A 23,144-nucleotide genomic window follows, 5' to 3' on the forward strand; every position below is an offset into this window, starting at 1 on the left:
AAAGCGTTCTCAAGTTATTGATCGGAAACCATTTGGTATTCCGACCGACCGACCGACCGACAGACAGACAGACCGACCGACCGACCGACCGACATGTGCAAAACAATATACCCCACTTTTTTCAAAAGGGGGCATAAAAAAAAAAAAAAAACCTACCTACCTACCCACCTTAAAAAATCTGGGTAGGGTTACTCCAAACAAGAAATTTTTTAAGGTTGGCCCTATTTCTCCGACAATGGGGATCACCAACAACAGACTATATACTTTCTATAATTGATTTGTGTTTGCTCAGTGCCAAAATATGTTAGAATCATTTTGCTTTCATAGGATTGACAGATATGACTAGCATCATTGCAAACAATGAAAAAATGATCAAAAACTTAAATCATCATGTCCAGTAAATGCTGTATAAATCCAGTTCTATAAAATGAAGAAAAGACCTGACCTAGATGGACACAACTATTAACATTCTTCTATAACACTAGAACTCTGCGAGTCGGATGTGTCGCCTGACGAATTATTTACTGTCGACATTATAGCTGTTAGAGCAAAACAGGAAGTCGGCCATTTTGTTGTTGTTGTTGTTAATCAATCGTAACCCCTTGTTGTATTTTTGTAGAGGGACACCCAAGGAAGCTTCCTGTCCATTCAGTTTCATTGAATTTGGCCAGGTAGTTTCAGAGGAGATGTTCTTTAAGCAATTGTTGACGGACAGACGACTTTAAGCAAGAAAATTAACAAAGGGCAATAACTCTACAAATATGGCAGCAAGAGTTACGGTTCTTGTGCACTGCACTTGCCCTCAATTAGATCTATCTAGCTATGAAGTTTAAAGTTGATACCTCTTATTTTCTTCAAGATATGCCCCGGACAAAACTTTAAGCATGAAAAATAACAAAGGGCAATAACTCTAAATATATGGAAGCAAGACCAACAGTTCTTGTGCACTGCACTTGCCCTCAATTAGATCTATCTACATATGAAATTTCAAATTTATACCACTAACAGTTTAGGAGATATACCCCGGACAAGCGAAAATGGGATGCGGACGCATCTTTATATGTCATCTTTTCAGGCGACACAAAAACCAAAGGTGCACAACTTCACATGCTGCTTAATGTCCAAGTTCTATCAAAAAGTGGGGGCATAACTATTAAATCTAGAATTAAGGGTTTGATAGAAATGTTCAGCCCTCTTCAGCCTTACCGTGCAGATGTTGCTCTTCTCCTGATTGTGAGACTTGAGGTGGATCATATTACTGAGGTTGGTCTGAGCAAAGCTGGAGCTTCCCATGTCTGGCTGGACGTACGTCTCGGAGTTGGACGAGAACGACTGGCTGTACGATATTCCCGTGGAACTGGGACCTGTGAATACTTGAGAGTATGGCTCTGAACATGAAAACCCCTCCCTGTAGCTGGAACCAACTTCTGACCCTGTTGAGAAACCATCAATAGTTCTGGGGATAGAGTACTGTTGGCTTTCTGTGTTGAACACCTTTCCCATATCTGCCTGAGCAAATGTGGATTCCAGTGATGGCTTGAATGGGGACACATCCACAGAGAATGATGTCCTCTTTGAAATATCCGAGTCAAACATGTCCTGACCTCTAGGCGAGATGTTGGAGTTACTGCTCTTGTCCATATCGGATACTCCCATGTTGTCATTGAGGTCAATGGAGCGGCTATCTACGTTCATGTCCATCTCTCCAGAGTTAAACGTACTGAAGGACTCAGATACACTTACACCAGCTGATGAGCCAATCACCTTCGTTGACATGCTGCAAACAGAAACAGCTAATTTGAATACTTCAGCCTTCTGTTTAATAAAATTGTACTTGGAAACAGAATAGAATTAAGAAACAAAAATGTTATTTCAATGATATCAATATTAAAATACTATGAAATCAATACATAACAGACAACCCCATATAATCAATATCCCAGTGGTCGAAATAAGCACAAGCCTGCAAGCCCGAGACTGGCAAAATGTCTGTCGTGAGCTTGTTCATTATCCAATTAAAGCAAGCCCTATGGGCTTGTCGACTTGGCTGAGAATAAATTAACTATTATAAAATGCGGTGATTTCCCCCAATTGAGTAATAAACTTTTCCCAAAATAGCTGGGAAAAAAATCGAGTTGTTTAATTTCTTGATACAACTTTTTCTATAAAACTGTTTAGTCTTTCAGCTTCTCAAATGTTTTTATATTTTTTGGCATGTTCATTTCTGTTCACACTTGTTTGAAATTCATGATTTCAAGCCCAAAGGGATTGCTGTTAAAAATCCTTATTTCGATTTCAATGGAAATAAGGATTATTTTCAACTTTATTACTACTTACTTGTTTTCAAACACATTATTCACATCTGGAGCGTTGTCCCAGACCATCTTCACTGACTGTATCTTCATGTCAAGCTCCTGTGCACTGGGTGACAGGGGCTGGGCAGAGGCCATGTTGGCAGTGCTGGTGTTCACAACCCCAAGGGTCATAGCAACCGGGGAGGCAGTGTCGTGCATCTCGATATGCTCCATCACTGGCTTCTCTTCAGCAAACTTGGCCAGCTCAGCATCAAACGTGAAGTCCAGCTTGATCGCATCAGAGTCGTCATCCTGTTAAATTCCATGAGAGAGGTGGAATTTTAGATATCAATATTCCTCTACAAAATGATTTAGTCAGAAAGGACGGTTTATTCAAATGCACTGCTTCTTTTGATGTATTAAAATAGATTACGGTAACTGAAGAGATTTATTTTGCTCTGCATCCACCGTTTTATTCTTTCAGTGCTTACTAGCCTAGGACAGATTGTTTTTCATACATATATGCACATTAGCTGAGAGCTTTATTATAAATTTGTGTTCACAAAACTAAGCCAAGTGATCCAACTCACTTTTCATATGGAGTTCTACACTCATCATTTTTTCTCATGATATTAATCCTGAATATGTGCTTACAGGGGATACACAGTTTTTGAAGTAATATGTCCACAAAGTGATGCTTGGGAATCCCACATTTTTGCCCAAGACCCAACATAGTGAAATGATGCCCAAGGGATGCACCCGAGCAGATTTGAAAATGAGAAACTGTATAATGCCTATGATCTTTTTGGTTCTGTAATAATGATAGTAGAAAGTTTAAGTTCAAGAAACACATTGAAGCCAATTTAAAAAAGAATCACTGTTTCTGAATCAGTGACAAAGCAAATAGCTTTAATGTTATCTGGTACCTTGCCAAAGATGGGATCCTTGAAGCTGGGAGGTAGCTGTATTGGCTGGGGCTTCTCCATTGAGGAGCTTGGGCGAAGTTTACCCTCGGGCTTCTTCACGGTCTTGTCCAGCTTGGTCAGGGGCTCCTTCACGCTCACCTTCTCACTGCGGATTGCCTGCTGGGAGGGTAGTGACAGTGACATGTTAAGTCTGATAAAATTTGAAACAAGTGATGATACAAAAAAAAAGATTTATCAAATTTAAGATTTAAATCTCTATAGATGGACCAATTAACAATTGTATTTTTGTACATCAAATTTAAGATTTAAATCTCAATATATGGACCAATTAACAATTGTATTTTTGTTCATCTTAAAACAGATGTTGATTTAAACTGAAGTAATAGTAAAGCAGTAGTACATTATCTTGACTATTCACTTTTAAAGAAATTCATACAGCTCATGTCAACCCAAGACACTTCTTTCTGTTATTTTATACCCTTTGCATAAAAACTGTCCTCACTATTTTACTTTCAAACCCTTAAAATTTTGCCCCGTTCTCACCTTCTGTTGTCTCCGTGGTTTAGGCGAGGCCTCGATGGACTGTTTACTATCCCCACTGCTAGACTTCTCGCTGATCTTCTCCAGCTTGGGAGCTGCAATCTTATTTTCCGTGCTCGGGGAACTCCGGGTAGAGGACCCTCCACTGTTTGGATGGTCACTTACATCGATACCACTGTCATGCTGGTCACCCTTGTCAAACTTAGCATCCTGACCAACCTGGAGTAAAATAACACATCAAAATCTGTATGTAGTGTTAAGATTTGTGTTAAAAGGTAGTTGTGTTCTAGCAACAATGAAATTAGTTCAAAAGAGACCTGATCAAATGTAGTGTTTTGCTCAAATATTTTACAGGATACAACGGACAGCAAAATTGCAAACAATGACATCTGATTACCTTGTTTTACAACCTTATTTGTACTCATATTTAGAATTATTAATTATGAAATATACGAAATACACACTATCAACACTGTACACACATTTACCTGGACTTGAATTCCAGAAACAGCGGCAAAGTTTATTGGTTTGTTCCAGGCGTTGACACTGGGTACAGGTGCTGGTGCCAGGGCGGGGCTTCCAGAGCTTGGGGCAGCAGGCTGCTGGGCGGGCTGGGAGATCTGACCCAATGCCTGCAGGTTTGCCTGACCAACCACAGGGTTGTATGTGCCCAACATATCTGAAATTGTAGACATTTCATAATACATAAAGAAGACTATACTTGATATTCATTATAGCAAGCTCATCACAACACAGATACACAAATGCTAGCAAGAACTTTCAAACTAGTTCTATGTCTCACTAAATATTTTTTTAACTATAACGATGCATAGCGCAAAAAAAAAATCGAAAAATTTGAAATAAAAAACAAATTTGATTAAATTTTTAATATTCTGTCCAAAATCATGAATAGTCCAAGTAAAACATATACAGAGAAAAACACTAAATGTGGTGTTGTTTTTCATGAGTATATTATGAATCAATGTTCTTACTCTTTGAGATGTCCATATCCTGCTGTTTAACATCGGGGTTCACGGTCTGCGACATCAATGGAGGGATAGTGTTGGACATTTCATTGTCCCAGTTGTCTATCTTGGTCATAAACCCATCTCCCTCTGGAGCCTCTTCCTCCGCATGAGGTTTAGTGACGACCTTCTCTCCACGTAGCTGTTCTCTCTGCCGGGCAAACCGGGGAGGCAGCTTGGACAGTTTGTAGTTCCGGGGTTTGTCTATGGCCGTGTGCACACCCTTTGGCTTGGCTACAACCTATTTGAAGAAGAAACAATATGTCACTGTTGGAATCATAAATCAGTGAAATATGGAATACATGGAAGTATAGAGCATTTTTGTGCAGGCATTTTCATTTTACTAAATTCTGATATCCTAGTTGTCTGATGCAACCCTCAACGGCATACTCACTTGAGAATACATGCGAGTTCCTAATAAAATGCACATGTGTATTCCAATGTTTGATTCGTGTTTGCTCAGTGCCACAAAATGTTTGAATCATTCTGCTTTCATAGGATTGACAGATATGACTAGCATCATTGCAAACAATATAATCAAGGTCGCCTAATCCCACGTCTCTACTGCTAGGTAGGCAAACCTCATGTCCAGACATGCTCCATGATTTGTACAATTCAGAGCATCTAAAACTGTCATATCACACCTGAACATGAGATTTATGAAACACTGTTCCACCAACCTTGGATATGACCTCCTTGGCCTTCTTTGGGGCAATATTCTCTTGTTGACCCTCTGACGTCAGTTTCCTAGTCTCAGCTTCCTGCGCCTTCTGTTTGATCTTCATCGCCTTCTTGCTCTGTACTTCCTGGAAACCGTCGTTGTTCTCGTACAGGAAGTTAGGGTCGTCAATGGTTACCTCAGGCTGGTCATCTATCACTACCACACCTGGAAATAATAAAGTTTTTCTTTTAGTTCATTAATGTTACTTGACGTTACTAACACCAAATTAATAACCAAAGTTACATCGTCAAGACATGTTTGCAAGTTTTCCGAAAGGCTTCACAGGAGTTTTTCCTCAATTCACGCTTTCTTCTTTCAAAGCATTTATATTAACAAGCATGTCATTTAAACCGGAGAGCACATTATTTAGTATATATGTAGTAAGTAAACATATTGTACAAAGTGATCTAGTCTATTCCCCCCAAAAATATTTTTTTATTTCGGGGGCTAGTCACCTCAACCCTGCCTGGGGATATGGCATGAAGGCAAGTTTCAACTATTTTTTACATATTCATGTACATCAATCATGCCTTATTGTATAAAAGGTGCTGCTGAAATATTAACACTTTACAACTATAATACAAATGTTTTTAGCTGCAATTTATTAGTTTTACCCATGACTTTATCTCAGGTGGTATATGCATGGGTTTGCTCAGTGCCTAAAAGAAACTGAATCACAAGTTGCTTCATAGGATTGACAGATATGCATACATCATAGCAAACTTTCACACCCATGTCTTGTCTCGGACTACCAGAAACAAGATAATGGTTGTCTGAATTCTTTTACTATTGCTTGGCATGAAAGCTTAACAAACTTTCCTAATTTAAAAACCAGAATTTGAGCAAGTGTAGAAAGCATTTTACCATTGTAGGGCTTGTGGGCTTGTGCTAATATAGACCACTGGTCTCAAGTTTTAGCCAAGAATAAAACTTTTATAAGACAAGAAATAAACTGACAAATATCCCTTCTTTCAAATGTTATTATGTTTGCTCAGTGCCTAAAAGAAGCTGAATCAAAAGATACTTCATAGGATTGACAGATATGCATACATCATAGCAAACTTTTACACCCTTGGCCAGTCGCAGACTACCAGTAACCAGGTATTGTTGTCGGAACCATGTTTACAAAATGGCCTCACAGTCATCAAAATTAAGACTATTCGATAAACAAGCATTAATTCTTAAACAAGCATTAATTCTTAAACAAGCATTAATTCTTATAATTTGCTTATAAAATCCAGAATTTGAGCAGGGCCAGAAAGCATACAACTAGTAATGGGCTTGCGGGTTAGACAACTTGTTTCAAAACGGAGTTTAGAATAAAACCTGAACAAGAAAATAATTTATTACAACAGATTTCCCTCCTTTCTTTCATTAGCCTAATAGGTTTATGAAATTCAATCCAACATGGCCTAAATGAACTTTGAAGCTTGAGTGAACAACAAATTGTTATTGTTTGGTTTGCTCAGTGCCTAAAAGAAGCTGAATCACAAGATACTTCATAGGATTGACAGATATGCATACATCATAGCAAACTTTTACACCCTTGGCCAGACACAGATTACCAGTAACAATATAATAGTTGTCTGAATATTTTTACTATTGCTTGGCATCAAATCTTCCTATAAATAACCCAGAATTTGAGCAAGCATGGAAAGCATTTTACCAGTGTATGGCTTGCAGGCTAGTGCTAATTTAGACCAATGGTTCAAGTTTGAGCCAAGAATAAAACTTGGACAAGAAAAAACTATTACGACAAATATCCCTTCTTTCTTTCATTATGTTAATGAAATTCAGTCCAACATGACTTAAATGAACATTGAAGCTAAGCTTGAGTGAACAACAAATTGTTATCAAGTGTAACGTTTGCTCAGTGCCAAAAAGAAGCTGAATCACAAGATACTTCATAGGATTGACAGATATGCATACATCATAGCAAACTTTTACACCCATGTCCTGTCTCGGACTACCAGTAGCTGGATGACCCATCTATAAAATGGCCCCTCAGTCATCTAAATTAAGACTGGATAAACAAGCATTAATTCTTATACTCATTGCTTGAAGTTAAATTTTCTAAGCCCTACTTTACTAAATCCTGAAATTGAGCAAGCCTGGATAGCAGTCAAGGGCTTGTGGTAATTTTGACCACTCAGTCCGAGTCTAGAATGACAAATTTCATCTTTCTTTCATTACATTTCTGAAATACAGTCCAACGTGGCTGAAATGAAGTTTGAAGCTAATTGAACCACAATATATTAATGTCATTAATGTTTGCTCAGTGCCTTAAAGAAGCTGAATCATGGCATACTTCATAGGATTGACAGATATGCATACATCATAGCAAACTATTGGTATAATATTATTGAAACAATGCAGCGGTTGAAATTATAACCGGCCCACAAGACCTGCACTGGAATTCTTTTTTTTAAACGTTACTAAGGACAGTTTTACTGGAAATAAGCGGTTTTTTTTCGATAACACCAATTCTTCCATACCATTATGGTCTAGAGGTAAAAATCTAATTTTTCACTTTTCAGGAAAAAAATGTTTGAGCATTTGGAATGGGGCTAATGTTCATCCCCAAATTAGTCACAAAACCCCCACTGTAACCATACTCACTAGCGTAGTTGTTCAGATCAATATTTGCCAGGGCATCCTCCCTCTTCTTCTCCGGCTTAAGGGGCTTGGAGACATCAGTCAGGTCTCCTTTCTTCACCAAGCGATTCCTGTAGACAATACAAAACCCTCAAGTAATGGTCAAAATCTTGATACATGAGTGATGCTCATCAGCAATGCATTTACAAATATTTAAAATGGTGTTATTTTTCATTTAACTACGCAAGTTCAGATAATTCTGCTTAGCAGTGCAAGTCAGGCAATCAATCAATATGATGTTTTCACTCCCAAGTTCCATTATTTTAAAATTGTGAACTCACTTGTCGTTGTATGTCCCATTAATGGCACTGTCAATAGCGTTCTGGTCGTTGGGGACAACTCCTTCCACTCTGTACACCTGGTTTCCTCCTCCATTCTCCTTCTTACCAGTCTGGGGGTGTGGGGGTCGTTTGCCCCCACCCGGCCCGTTTTTTGGAGGTGAAGCATACCCATTTTTTGTCTGCGAGGTGTGGGATATCCTCTCTTTATGGAAGTTTTTTGGATTGTCGTAATTTTTATTATTATTTGTATTACCACCATTTCTTTGATCTGTGGAATTCACTCTCCTATTTTGTCGATCATTTTGCGGCCGCTGACTAGAAAAGCTTTTCTTCGGATCACGTTTATCTCGACCGTCCTTTAAATCGTTTTTTGAATCCCTACGATCAATTATATCACTACTCTCAGAGGCAGTTTCCCACTCCTCATTCGCCATGTCAGACGAGTTCTGCTTGGTAAGCTGGGGTCCCCTGCTTCCACCTCCGTTTGGGGCACTGGCCCCTCGACCGCGGCCTCGCCCCCTACCACCTCCTCGGTCAAATGCTCCCCTCTCACCACGACCTCTTGCAAATCTGGGGGGTGGGGATGCTCTCTCTGACCTACGGTCACGTCTGAAATCGTAACAACTTGTGTTAAAGCAACATCAATGTCCACTATGAATTTAACTTAGGTTTCATCTAAAATTGAACTGATAAATGATGAGTTTTGAAATGCCTAAAATCGTAAAGGGACAGGAAAACTTCCAGCTGCTACAACTCAGTTCACAGCGTCATTGTACCAACATTTCTAATTCATTCAAACATTCTCATACATAGGTTTGTTTTTGTATTCTGGGAGAATGACCTAAACTAGTGTGATTGGGAAGTTTTATTGGAAAATTAGCTGAAAAAAAAGAGATACTTTCGCCATTTCTCACATGACCTAATACCGGCTATAGAAATCGCCCAGAAAATCCCTGACCCATAAATCTTAAGTACACATTTCTTGTAATTAGAGTTAATATTGAAATTGCAAAGGCAGAATAGTCAATCCTGGAATGTGGCTTCAGTGAAGCTTTTCCTTCAGTATTTTCCCTGCCTACCTTGGCTCGTTCCTGGGCTGGTCCTCTCCTTGACCTCCTCTGTACTCCTTGTTAGGGGGTCGACCAAACCCACCTCGGACGGGTGGGGCAGAATTGTACCTCCGATCATCCCGGACTCGCCCTCTACCTCGATCCCCTCGGAATGAGGAACCTCCTGGAAGGTATCGTTTTACGATATTATAATGGATGACACACTTTTCTTCTAGTAGTAAATAACTGGTATTTCAACCATTTATCCAACCTGGTTTCGATGCTTTAATTTTCATCTCAAATGTTAAATTGGTAAATCATCAAGTCAAATGCTTCAAAAATAAATAAACTGACACATTTTAAGAAAAAGATAAATGTGATATTAAATGAAACTTGTCTCTATTATTTTTAATCCTGGATTACAATTACCTCTGCCTCGGCGAGATGGCTCTCCTTTTGGAACAAACTGGTCATCTCTCGGAGACCGAGGCTCTTTCCCATAGTGATCATCATTAGCATCCTCCATGCTTCTCCGGCCTTTGTCTCTCCTGTCACGGGGTTTCCCACCATCACGCCTGACATCTCTAACTCCACCCGTGCCATCTCTTACTCCAACTGGTCTTGTTGAGGGTTCAGCCCTTGCACCAGTGGATTCCTCACTAGCGGAGCTTACCTCTTCAACAGACAGGTCGCTATCATCATCCTTATCCCTTCTCCTTTTCTCCTCTGCATCTTCCACCTGTTCATTGTCATCACCCCATTTGCCCATGGTGGGGAAGGGTTTTACTTGTTCAGCGTATGTTGGGGGCCTGCCCAGTCCACCTTCCCTCCGGGGGGCATTTGTGTTACCATCGGCATGATTCTCAAACTTGTACTCCCTTGAGCTGCCTCTACCCCCACTGCCAAGCCCTCCTCTCCTTTCACCTCGCCCAAATCCCTTGTCACCTCCACGTGACCCACGATCAGTGCGAGGGTCACCGCGCCCTCTACCTCTACTTCTATTTCCCCTCACAAACTCTCTGCCCCCTCTGGGTGCACTACGGGCTCTGTCTCTGCTATCATATTTTTCTTTTTCATCCCTCATACGTTTGGCAGGTGGGTGGGAACGATCTCCACGTTCCCTGTCACCTCTGTCTCCCCTGTCTCTGTCACGGCGATCATCCTTCTCTTTCCTGTCCTTCTGTTCACCTTTGTCTGCTTTCTCTCCTTGTTCAGACTTTTCACTGTTAAAGAAATCAAACAATAAATAAAATTTTGAGTATACAAATATTATTACAAAAATGTTGGTAGTTCATTGTAAAATGATTTCTTTAACAATAGAAGCATACAGTAAAACCGCATGTATATGAAACTCTTTTAAATAATAACTGAAGATTATATCATTTCTTTCAACTTACATAAATTCTTTGCGTTCTGCTGGCTGGTCAGGGCGCAAGGTCTCTTTTTCTGGAGTCTCCTTCATATCCTTGGATTTAATAGGGGTCTTGTCCTTAACAGATTCCTGACAACAAACATTGGTATTATTAATTGCTAACTGGTGATCATAATTGCTCACTTTATATTCTTTTAATTCAAATCTTGTTTTAAAGCTATCAAGTAAGTTACAACGATTGTAGATCTAAACAAATCAATCTTATTACATTTGTTACAGTAGTTCTGAACAATTCTGCAGCTTTTACTCTAGGTAATTTTGGCAGCAAATTTTTGCACCGTAAATTTTCCATTTGGGAATAGGTCTGAATATCTCCAACTTTGATTACCTTGTTCTCCTCCGGTTTATCACTGGCTGGAGATTCCCTGGAGTCAGATTTCGACAGAGTGGATGCAGACCTCTTTAGGGAGACAAAGTGACTGCGTGGCGGTGTGTTCTGCTGTGATTCTCGCAGAGTGATTGGTGGTGGGGCATTATAATGGTCTCTCTCTGGGAAAAGGGGAAAAGTCTAATCACAATTGACCATAATTTATTGGCAAAAATTCTGTTACTTGGTGGAGAGTTGGAAACATATTTCATAATTATTTCTATATTTCATACATGTCTAAGTGTTTGCTTTCAGTTCGGCGAGTGAAATAATGTCATCATTACAGTAAGAAGTTTCAATCATCATCAAGCAAACAGTCATCCATTGATTCTTGTTTAAAAACAAAAATGATTATTATCATTGGACAAAAACACAGAACTACACATGTAGCTAATCAAGTCTTAAACATATCCCTAATAGATATAATTGTTTTCCAATCACAACAAGGCAGAATTTTGTACCCAAATTGTTGTTTAATCAAAGAAGTTTGATGAACTTCACTTACTCTGTTTATGGTCGTCCTGTTTATTCATGCCCCAAACATTATCAGGGTCCCTCTTTCTGCGGTCATTCCTGCCATCCCGTCGGTCTCCTCTTCCCTCCCCTCTGTTTCTATTATCCTTCTCCCAGTAATTGTCCCGAGCTTTTGGCTCCTGCTTCCCTCTCGAGTCCCTTGAATCCCGGGTATCTCTATTGTCGTACTTGTCCTGTCGATTGTCTCTCCTATCATAGCCGTCGTCTCGTGATGGTTGTCGGTCAGGTTTTCTGTCCCGAGGTTTAATTTCACGAACTGGCTCTGCCTCTTTGGATTTACTGTCAATTTTCTCAGGTCGTTCTTCCTTTTCATTAATCCTGTGAAAAAAAATGATATCCAAACTGAGTATGCAAAAGTGAAAACAACCTTCATGGTATTCAAATTATAACTGAATCTTGTTTACAATACCTGTCATTAAAATAGATCCATGCTTCAGTTTTCTTCAAGGATTTTTCCAGACAAGTCTACATGGACTGCTGTTATTGTATACAGAGCTTATTGAATGTCTACACACATCATAAACTTTCCATTTTTCTTAATCATTGTTTGACATTTCACATAAATCAAGCTTGCTTGTCCTTGCAGGACTTGTTACAATTTTTAATATTCTTAGAAGCAGGGGTTCCAACAGCTGATAATTGCCATTCTGGATAAGATAGCAGATTCATGCCCAAAGCAGGCTAAAGAGTCTTAGAACCCTTTTGAAATTATTTTCAGTTCTTTTGTCAACCTTCTTGTGAATGGGGCTAGAAGCCTTTGCAATTGAGAAAAAAGCAACAAAATGCCCACAAATTACCATAGTATTTATTGAACAAGAAACAAAGCCAAGTCCAAGACCCCTTTAGATCCTGGGTTTGAAAATTAAGAGAATGAATGCATTTAAACATATCTATACAAACTGACTTGGTAATAGTTTGGCCAAAAAGTTTTTTTTAGCTTGGTTAATCTTGACCTTTAGAACTCTGAATAATTAAACTGAAGACTTCACGCTTGTTGATGTAACTTGATCTGAGTAGACTATATACACCAACATACCTGTCTTTCTTGTCACTATCAACCTTCTCCCTCCTATCTTCCCTCTCCACCTCCTCAAATGGATCCTTTTGTACAACAGGGGGCCGTGGTTCCGGCTCGGTGAAGTCTCCCTCGCTCTCCTGGTCTGAGATATCCTCGTATAGGTCTTGCTTGCCACCTGGACCATGCATGAAGTATTCCATACCAGGACGACCTCCCTTCTCATATTCTCTACAACAAGTGAGACACGGTTGTAATTGACCTTACGCCATGGCTCGATAGGCCACGCCCCCGATAATCTGGGGAAGTTACTCTGCTTATGTCCGACACTGACCAAAGGTGGCGGATAAACAAAGGCGTCTCGGTCTCAGGGATATTCCTGACAATATCAGCTTAGAATACGTAAAAGAACAAATATCGCTAAAGAAAAAACAGAAAGCTTCTGCTTTTTTATCCGGAAGCTACATTAGAGAAATACAAGTATTTGAGGGGAGTGAAAATTCGGTCCTGATTCGAGGTGAAGTACACCCGAGTCAGCAGAAATCTGATCCTTGCCATGTAGTTAATCTGGAAGTTGACACTTTGAAAAAACTCCTACTAGACGCCCACTGCAAGTGTCAGCAAGGGTATTTTTTTTTTTCATTTATCGTAAGTATAATAACCATTTAAGACTATTGGAATCTTCCCTCTTGAAACAAAGGATGCTGTACACTAAGTGAATATTAATTTATTTTTTTTAAGATCGATATATCTGTGTGTTATTACTTTTAAATTAAAATATTAACCTTTCAGGAACGATGGATGCATACATTTAAATGTATATATTCCTCTGACTATAAATACAGTCGTAAACAAAACTGCTCCTTTGAACAATCTCAGGCCATACCAAATGTTTAGCGTCAACCCTTAGTACGAAAGCCTGTCTAGCTATCCAGAAACAAGAGGAGTCGTCAAAGAAGATACTTTCGGCCGTGGTAAACCAGCGGGAGGACTATGAACTAATGGTTTGACTGTTCGACATGTAACAGAGATTGTTTTTGGTTAAATTGTTGTTACGTAATTCCTGAGTATTGCAATGTTGCATAAACATGTGTTATTTCACAATACAGAAATGTTTTCACCCTTAAAAGGGTAATGAGATGCCATGTGTTGTATGCAATATAATTTTAGATTTATTTTAGGGCGTCAATATATATGACCCACAAGAATTGAGGTATTGAGAACGTTCGTTTAGACTATAATGATCGACCTTGAAGGTAGTAAGCTAGTTGCTTATGGTTCGCAGCTAAACACTCTTATAAAATATAAAACATCAACTTCAATATACATGTTATATCATTTTAAAATTAATATTTAACACACTTTATATTGTTCTCAAGTCTTTCAGTGTATCTGCTGTCAGTGTTGCAGGTTCCATAACTGCATCTTTTAACCATTTTTACAGCGGAAAAAACATTGACGACTATAACTTGTTTGTCGGACAAAATGGCGGATAGTAACAAAGCCGATGCGGGCTTATCAGCGCGGCTATCTGATTGGTCAGTTGACCTGTCAATCGAATTCCCGGCGTAAGGTTAATTCATACAGGACAAATCTAAATGAAAGGAGGTTGAAATTGACAGAATTAGTACTTGACAATAATCATTTAAGTACTATTTTAATTTTTTATTGCTTGATTTCAGTTCGGCGAGTGAAATGATGTCATCAAAGCTGTACTAAGATAGTTCAATCATCATTAAGCAAACAAACTGATAATAACTAGGTCATGTGTTCAAATATTTGTCTTTCTTTCTGATTACCATGATTGACATGTAATTAGATTTTATAATCCATGATTGTTCCTTGATCTGGTTTATACAAACATAACATAGACAGTAAATTTCTTAATATCTTACCTCCTATACTCATCAAGTTTTTCAAACTCGGGGTACATTCTCTGGTCGAAGTATGGGCGCCTGTATGCCTCCTCATACCCTTGAAACCCAGCAACCCGGCGGACTTCTTCCCGCTCCCTTTCTTCTACACTCTCCGTGCCAGACCCGTGACTGTCTGTACGATTGCGCCGAGTCTGCACCTGCTGGTACATGTGCATCCCTGATAAAAAATAAAATGTTAGGTATTACAAAATGATAAAGTCGATATACTATGTAATAATGCAATTCTCATAATTACAGTGAATAGCAACACATTTTACTTATCAAAAAAAACATTTCTTTACAACATGTTTTTCAATTAACAATAACCGGTAAAAAAAATATCACAGGAATGTTAACCTTGCATATCCATGGGTGGTCTTGGACCATAGCCCATAAATGGATGGTGGGGATGCTGCATCCAGGGGTAGGGCCCCCACGGTGACGGAGGTCCTTGTCCAGGTCTCATCTGGGCAGGGTGAGGCTGTGGCTGGGGTGATGTTGGTGTTGGTTGGGATGACTGGGGGGAGTGGGGCTGGCTGCTCCGGGGCGGGGCCGCCACAGTCGTCTGGTCACCACCAGAATGCTGCTTCTGGAACCTGGGTGGGATGCCTGAGCCCCGAGAGTAACCCTTGTTGTACTGGTTCTGAGAACCCTGAAATGGTATTTTTCTTTGTAGAACTTGCATGGGAAAGATGCATGTCTAATCAGTGGATTTAAGTTAATGAATTTCAAATTTTAGTCTCTCACCATATAAAAAGACTTTGGCTGTGACTTTTGTACTTGCACTACTCTTGCAATTTCTTTAACAAGCATCCGATATAAAAAAAACTTGGTCTACACATGTATAAGTATGTTCTCCATACCTGTGGATATTTTTGTCCATCCCTGGACTGGGGCCTGTCCCCCTTGTCACTTTCACTCTCGCTGGTTCTGCTGGAGCGTGTCTCCCCCCGACTGCCTGTCTCACCTTCATTCTCCACATCCTCTACGTCTCCCTGGTAGACAAAATATAATGGTGGAATAGTTCAACTTGGGTTCAACACAAAAGATTTAAACCATGTAATTTCATAGGTGTGAGGAAGGTTATCAAACAAAGAATAACTAAATAACAGGAAACACTGAGAAAAATCAATTAATATTAGACTGTTCAAAACAGTTTAACTTTGATAATTTCTCGAATAATTTGAGAAAATATTTATCTTTTTTAAACATAACTGCTTCTATACACCATCCATTCTCATTCAAACACATTTTATGCAACTTGTATGTATTTTATGACATAAAATAAACGTACAATCACAAACCGATAAAAAAAAGCAATTATTTCTGACTCAAAGTATTAAAGTTCAATTAAAGAGCAGTACTTGTACACACCTTATCATCTTTCTTCTTAGCCCTCTCATCAAGCGCCTTCAGTTTCTCCTGTGCAGCCTTCTTGCGTTCATTTTCGATTTTTTTCTCCTCCTCCTCTCTTCGCCGTCTGGCACGCTCAATAGCTGTATTCACTTCCTGGTTAGTATCCTGGCGTCGCTGTCTCCACATTTCATCATCATCGTCCCCTTTCTTCCCTGATGCTGATCCCGAGCTGCTGGATCCACTACCAGGAGTCACTGGTGCCTGACCAGGGTGACTCGGGAATGGGGGCCTCTGAAATGTATGTGCAATGGTTAATTAACATAACTATAATTGCCTTTTCGTGAAGTAAAGATAATGGATCTTTGAAATGGACCGGACAAATAAGTACAAGCCCACAAGCTCTGTACTGGTAAAATGCTTTCGGGGCTTGCTTGCAATCCAGATTTTATATAACAGGGCTTGTTGAAAGATTTTGATGCCAATCAGAAGTGTAAAAATTTCGGCTTGTTCATCTTGAAACTTGAATATTGAAAACTACATATAATGTGAGGAGACAATCTCAGAGAGAAAAGAGAGGGAACCACATATTAATGGACAACAGAAATGTTTTCATAAAATTGAGTGTCCCTGTCTATTTATAACAATTCTTATCCCAGTCTGCTTTCAGTTCGGCGAGTGAAATGATGTCATCATAACAGTAAGACATTTCAATCATCATCAAGCAAACAGTCCTTCATATTAACAGTAGACAATGGTAACACTGAACAGTTTAATAATTACCTGTGCAGGTCCATGAGGGGGCACGCCCATTCGGTAGTGGGGTGGGAAGGGTCCTCGTGCTCCCATAAAGTCAAACGGTGGCATCCAACCACGCTGAAACAGCAATAAAAACAATCAATCAATATTTATTCTTTACCTTTCTTTTATGTTCCAACAAGATATAAAGTTCCATTCTGTTTATTCTTACATAATTGTAAAAATGTGTGTTTTATAGTGTGTGCTTGAGTTTCATATTATTTCTAATGGTGAAGACAATGAAAAGTAGCATTGAGACCAGTTTGTTATTTAGCAATGGCTCAGAATCCGGTAAGTATCAGCATGAAATATGGTGAGATGTTTTCCTCACAGCCATTTCAATGTGTTGTTTCCTCACCTTTTTTGAAGTGGGGCTGTGGCTTTCTTGTTTGAGGAGGACGCAGGTAAAAATTCCATTATGGTAATCTTGACACGATCATAAAAATGTGCATTTGGCTAGGGGAGCTTGAGATTCCAATTATTTCTTATAGTGAAAATACTGATGATTAGCATTGAGATTGATGGTTGATTAAAAATGGCTCAGAATCCGGTAAGTATCAGCATGAATTATGATGAGATGTTTTCCTCACAGCCATTTCAGTATGTTGTTTTATCACCTTTTTTGAAATGGGGCTGTGGCTTTCTTGTTTGAGGAGGATAAAGGAAAAATATTTTGTATATTTGTACACAAGCATAATATTGTGCATTTTTTTGTGCGAGTGCTTGAGATTTATAGTATTTTTACTTGAAAACACTGAAGATCCGCAATGAGAGAAGTTGGTTTAATTACAATGGCTCAGAATCCGGTAAGTATCAACATTAATTATGATCAGATGTTTTCCTCACAGCCATTTCAGTGTTTGCCTTTTTCTCACGATTTTGGGAATGGGTGAGTTTTGGGAATTTTGGGAAAGCCGGGGCTTTCTTGTTAGAGAAAGATGAAGAAATAATTTCTGATGTTTTATTTAACACAATCATTATAATGTGCATTTGATAGACACTGTGCTTGAGTTCAAATTATTTCTTATAATGAAAATACTGAGGATAAGCATTCAGATAAGTTGGTTTATCAACAATGGCTCAGAATCCGGTAAGTATCAGCATAAAATATGATCAGATGTTTTCCTCACAGCCAACACTCCTTCCAAATATAACAGATAAAAGAAGGTGATTAATTTCTTTTAATAAACTAATTCTTCCTTTTACATTAAAAAAAATTGTGGGGGGAAAAAAGTTAATGTTTTTGGCCTGTAATTGGTCAGAAAAACAAACACTGTAATTTCATATCATTCTTCGATTGATCCAAATTGTACATTGTAATATAGTAAAAAACAAAGGCTCAGAATCCGGTAAGTATCAGCACTAACAAATATGATAGGAATATTTTCCTCATAGCCTTTTTTAATTTAATTCTGAACTGTTCTAACCTGAACATTTAAAACAGATGAAACAAGGCTTAGACTCAAGGAAATGTCGGCTCAAAGTACAACAACAATCTCTTCCTCATGGCTTTTTGTATCATAAGCTGGCTGCAATATTAACTTAAATCTATACAATAACACTGTATAAGGCTATCCAAATTGTTTTTTTAACAACTCGGCAGTCATTTTTTTCATTTTGGAAGAAGTCTGGTTTTTGAACTTGAATTAAGGTTTGTATATTTGCCACCGACTCTATTAATTTGTTTTCAAAGGACTTAAGATTCTTATATAGTGGGTATTTTTTTTAGACAATCAGGAAACGCCAAACATCTCTTAGTTAAAGGAGTACATAAAATTGTCAGAAAATGTTAATTTTTCAGCCTAATCATCTACTGGAAGAAGCGGTGCATGTGATGCACCAGTGAAATGATATTTGACCACCAAGCCCAAATTATTTCAAAGTTCAAAATTTGTTAACTGCATTCATGTAAGAAGTTAAAGGACTGTCTATACAATAATACAAACATTCTAGAACTCTAGATCTACTCACAGCATCCATGCCAGGGTGAGGGTGTCTGCCTCGGAACTGGGGTAGCATTGGCCCGCCCGGCCCCCAAGCCTCTCTGGCTCCAGGGGACTGGCCTTCTCCACTCACCTACACAATATGTCAATACAATTGATAAATTAAACAAAGATGTGGATTGTATTATAACAAATCCAAAAATCTCAAATTAAACTAAAACTTGTCAACTAAAAATTCATTTCAACAAGTAACAATTTTGAATCTAAACATTATTTTTAAAAATAATAAGTATTTAAATTGAAGGAACATGTGGTAAAATACTATTTACTTTACAATGAAAGTCTAAAATGAATGTACCACTAGCAAGCCTTTTGAGGTTAAGAGCAGCAATAGTTGATGAAATGTAATAGAAGATGGAAGTAATAAATGTTACTTTCTTGTTTACATGTCACTAATAAAGAGGTTTGTTAAAGTGTTATGGTAACAGTGCAACACCCACACTTTTCACACAGTTTATGAAATGTAAATGATGTACCACCAGACGCATCTTTTACTTAAGTCTTTGTGAAAAACATAAATTAGCACTTGAAATAAATGAAGAAGAAGGAATTAGCGAGGATTGAGGTAAATGACAAATGTAAATGATGATCAAATGATCAACTGCCTTAAAATTTTCCTCTATATAGAAGGGATGCTTGTACGCAGGAAGTAATTGTTCATATGCATATTAAGATATTGCTATAATGGGCTACAGTGCATGACCAGAAGCGTAAAGATTCAGAGTACATACTGATCGGATGATCTTTCAAAGCTTAAAAAACTGCCTGTGTAAGTAGAGTGAAGATGCAATCATGTTGCATATTGCAGGCTTGGAAAATGATTTACAGATCTATTTTACCCCATCTTTCATTGCTTTACAGATATTAGTGTCTTTCCTTAGGGTTCCAAGAAAATATGGATTCTAACAGCTGATAATTAACAATCATGAAAAATACCCGGGGGAACTTTTCAAGTTTATGCCATAAGTGAGGTAAAAGGGTTACCGAGTTATTTTTATGCATTTTAAGGTGCCTTCTAGTGTTTTTGATGGAACAGTCCGAGCATATAAAATCTTTAAAGCTGTACCAAAGTCTGGAGAAAAAGCTCAAATTCCTGATTTTAGGATTAATCCAGAACCTCTGCAAAAATGTCCTTTTAAATCAGGGAATGCATTTCCCCAAGATCTTCCTCATACATAAAGAAACAAAAGAATAAAGACAATGTTGATTGGTCAGTAATTGGGTCAATTTCCAAGCCTGGTTGAAGTGGTGTGTGATATAATGCCTGGGTTAGATCAAAACAGTTGCTGCTCTATACCTCTGTGTGCCCTGGCTCCTGACTTTCGCCATTCTCAAGCTGCCTCTCGGCAATAGTCTCGCCCTGCCCACTCTGGGTGTCACTTGCCTTTCGCCGGGCCTCATGACGGCCTTCAGGCTCCTCTCCTTCATAATGGGGCTTCCCCTCCCCCCTAGCACCACCTGCAGAGCCTGCTTTGTTTTCTTTATCCTTGGCTCGCCTGTAACACAAAACATTTCTGTGCTTTATTTAAACCACAATATAGTTACATCTTAAATGTACATCTGGGTATAAAATGAAAAGTTATTTACTTCTTATAAATGAAGGAAAAACAGACAAGACAACATTTCTGAAAATGATCAAGTGAAAAAACAAACTGAATATTTTAATGCAGGGGATTGTAAATTTGATCATTTTGGGCACCAGTTTGCCATTTTATTGTTGAAGGACTGTTCATGGAGTAAATCCTCAGCTTCACTCAGCTTCGAAACTTTCTTACAATGGACATACTTATTGAGCACCTGTATTCATCTTAAACCGGAACAGTTGCTACTTAGTGATGGATTTGGACGAGACTTTATTACCATAACAAACCTGAAAGCACTTATATGACTAATGCAATTTTTGGTTGTTAAAAATTGCAGTCAGCGGTAACATTTACAGTCAGTCAGCTTATAGGAGAGTAACATTTTGAAAAAAAAACTTTGGTTGCATTCAGTTCGGCGAGTGAAATAATGTCATCAATTGAACTCAGACATTTCAATCATCATTAGCAACCACAATGATCCTAAAGGCCGTGGCAATTACTTTCCAACATCAGTAACAAGATATGCAATGTAAACTTCATATTTACTGAATACTAGAAATAGAAGTATACTGTACAATCAAATCATGTTTACCTTCTTTTGCCTGGTTCTCCAGATTCATCCTCCTCATCACTGAACACAAGCTTCTCACTGAAATAGATCACAATCCGGGTCAATGAGGAGATGGCACAATAAATTAAGTTAATAACTGTAACATTATTGAAATTCATGGTTTGCTTACAGTTCCATGAGTGAAATAATGTCATCATTGGTTTATGTCATATATTTCAATCATCATAAAGCAAACAAAATATTATCAGTTCCATTTTTTTAACATTCTACCTTTGTCATGATGTCTGACACTTACATACAAATATATATAAAGAAATTAACACTGCATATTTGCTTTCACTAGTAAGTACAATTTTTCAAAAACATATATACCTATTCAAAAGCATCCCTATCTATTATCAACCTTTAAAAACTCTGTGATACAATCAAACTTGATGTATGATTCCTGTGAAGAGTCTTCAATAAAAGAAGTACCAGTAATCCATTCAAAAATCATACCTGTAGTCAATTTCCCCCTGAGCAGCTGCCCAGCCACCATTGTTGTCAAGATGGAGTATTTCATCAAAGTCCTTTATGTCCTTATCCGTGATGATTGCAGGCCGCTTATAGTCTTCCCGCTTGTCATCATCATCTCCTGGCTTCTCTCCGGCGGCTCGCTGGGGACCCCCCATGTGGGGTGGTGGGTGCCGGGGAAACCTGCAGGTGTAAGAGAAATAGTAGAGAGCTGCTACAATATCTAAAATACATAAGATGTATCCTTACAATAAAATATATTTGAATTTTCACTATTTTTATTGTCACCTCCTTTGAAATTTGACAGCAAGATAAGTGTTCTTAAGTCAATTTTTGGCACAGTTTTGGATAATTTCATTCTTCTCCAGGAAAGTGCACTTGGAGAAAAAAATAAGTTTAGGTGTTCATGCAGTTTCTTTAAAGCCATCAGCTCGGTGAGTGATATTTTTTGTCATCCAAGTCTGGTGAACTATGACAATAACTTCTCATCATGTGGCTTACCTATTACATTACTGGTCAACTACATGGAGCTTGATCAGTTATTCTAGTAACTTGGATGATTTTATTTCTAACATTTATGTATAACATACAAAAGAATTATTTCATAATGCCTGCATAAAGCCATCAGTTCGGTGAGTGATATTTCTTGTCATCCAAGTCTGGTGAACTATGAAGCACAATTTCTCATCATATGGCTTTTCAAATCAAGTTGCAAGCTCATCTGTTACTGATTTTGATGATGAATATCATTAAGATTTCATTGGTTGGGCCTAAAAACGAGTGACAATCAATTGTATTTGGTCATTGTTGATAATCGATTCAACTGAGTTGGTTTTCTACTTTCTTCACGATAATTGTGTTTGATTCATTACCGCCAATATTCTCAATCGAGTTCATGTATAAATATATTCAGAAGTGTTAAGTTGTTTTCATTTACAATAAGGCTGATAGCAGATGAAATATTTCGTTACCCTATCGCCAGTCTGGACATACTTGGTCTTTTACAAGAAAAGGCCAAGACCAGCTACGAAAGAAAACGTAGGAATGAGTTAAGAACAAGAAAAATACAAAGGTTAGTGGTCATATTTTTTTACTTCAGTTGTTTTGAATGCATACTTTTAGTTTCAAAATGTGATTGACACATTAAATAATTCAATCTGAGCCTCAAAAAGAATGTTAGCTTTGATATTTCAGAAAATTAAACAAAATTGAAATATGAAGAATGAAAGAATGAAAAAAAGCTGATATCTTGTTCAAGTTAGCAAATATCTTGAGAAATGAACCAGTAACCAGGATAGTGCTTTAAGCATAGTTACTTTCAGTTGAGAAAATATAGAATTATGCTTGTATTGCTTTATATATAAATCAAACATAAACATAACATAAGCCATATGTTTGAAGTTAAACCCTACTAATCATTGTACAAGATAAAAACTACAAATAAGTCATTGTCAGAAACAGATAGTACCATTGATACTCAGTTACTTATGTGGAGCCCATTGCCGAGAGTCTAACTGGAACCAATTCCCAACACTAGTCAGTGTGCAGAACTGAGGGAAAGTATTGTT

General features: G+C 38.2%; 1 protein-coding gene across 4 annotated transcripts in view; it reads right to left on the minus strand.

Moving 5' to 3' along the window:
- LOC128222881 (protein PRRC2C-like) overlaps window positions 1–23,144 on the minus strand; it is a 40,314-nt gene that overhangs the window by 11,438 nt on the left and 5,732 nt on the right. For 2 of the 4 annotated variants that reach the window (XM_052932048.1, XM_052932046.1), the window contains exons 9-32: window positions 21,562–21,759; window positions 21,085–21,141; window positions 20,207–20,405; window positions 18,878–18,982; window positions 16,892–16,984; window positions 16,130–16,402; window positions 15,619–15,750; window positions 15,113–15,407; window positions 14,735–14,933; window positions 12,861–13,070; window positions 11,796–12,142; window positions 11,252–11,412; window positions 10,889–10,992; window positions 9,921–10,714; window positions 9,522–9,675; window positions 8,443–9,051; window positions 8,126–8,232; window positions 5,466–5,671; window positions 4,753–5,026; window positions 4,249–4,439; window positions 3,764–3,979; window positions 3,221–3,379; window positions 2,338–2,606; window positions 1,207–1,777 (exon numbers count right to left, since the gene is read on the minus strand). In XM_052932048.1, the coding sequence (XP_052788008.1) occupies window positions 1,207–1,777; window positions 2,338–2,606; window positions 3,221–3,379; window positions 3,764–3,979; window positions 4,249–4,439; window positions 4,753–5,026; window positions 5,466–5,671; window positions 8,126–8,232; window positions 8,443–9,051; window positions 9,522–9,675; window positions 9,921–10,714; window positions 10,889–10,992; window positions 11,252–11,412; window positions 11,796–12,142; window positions 12,861–13,070; window positions 14,735–14,933; window positions 15,113–15,407; window positions 15,619–15,750; window positions 16,130–16,402; window positions 16,892–16,984; window positions 18,878–18,982; window positions 20,207–20,405; window positions 21,085–21,141; window positions 21,562–21,759 (5,923 nt within the window). The remainder of the gene's footprint in view (window positions 1–1,206; window positions 1,778–2,337; window positions 2,607–3,220; window positions 3,380–3,763; window positions 3,980–4,248; window positions 4,440–4,752; window positions 5,027–5,465; window positions 5,672–8,125; window positions 8,233–8,442; window positions 9,052–9,521; window positions 9,676–9,920; window positions 10,715–10,888; window positions 10,993–11,251; window positions 11,413–11,795; window positions 12,143–12,860; window positions 13,071–14,734; window positions 14,934–15,112; window positions 15,408–15,618; window positions 15,751–16,129; window positions 16,403–16,891; window positions 16,985–18,877; window positions 18,983–20,206; window positions 20,406–21,084; window positions 21,142–21,561; window positions 21,760–23,144) is intronic. The other 2 variants (XM_052932049.1, XM_052932047.1) reach the window with 2 other exon arrangements.

Source organism: Mya arenaria, chromosome 17 (genome assembly GCF_026914265.1).
Source record: "Mya arenaria isolate MELC-2E11 chromosome 17, ASM2691426v1".
Taxonomy (NCBI): domain Eukaryota; kingdom Metazoa; phylum Mollusca; class Bivalvia; order Myida; family Myidae; genus Mya; species Mya arenaria.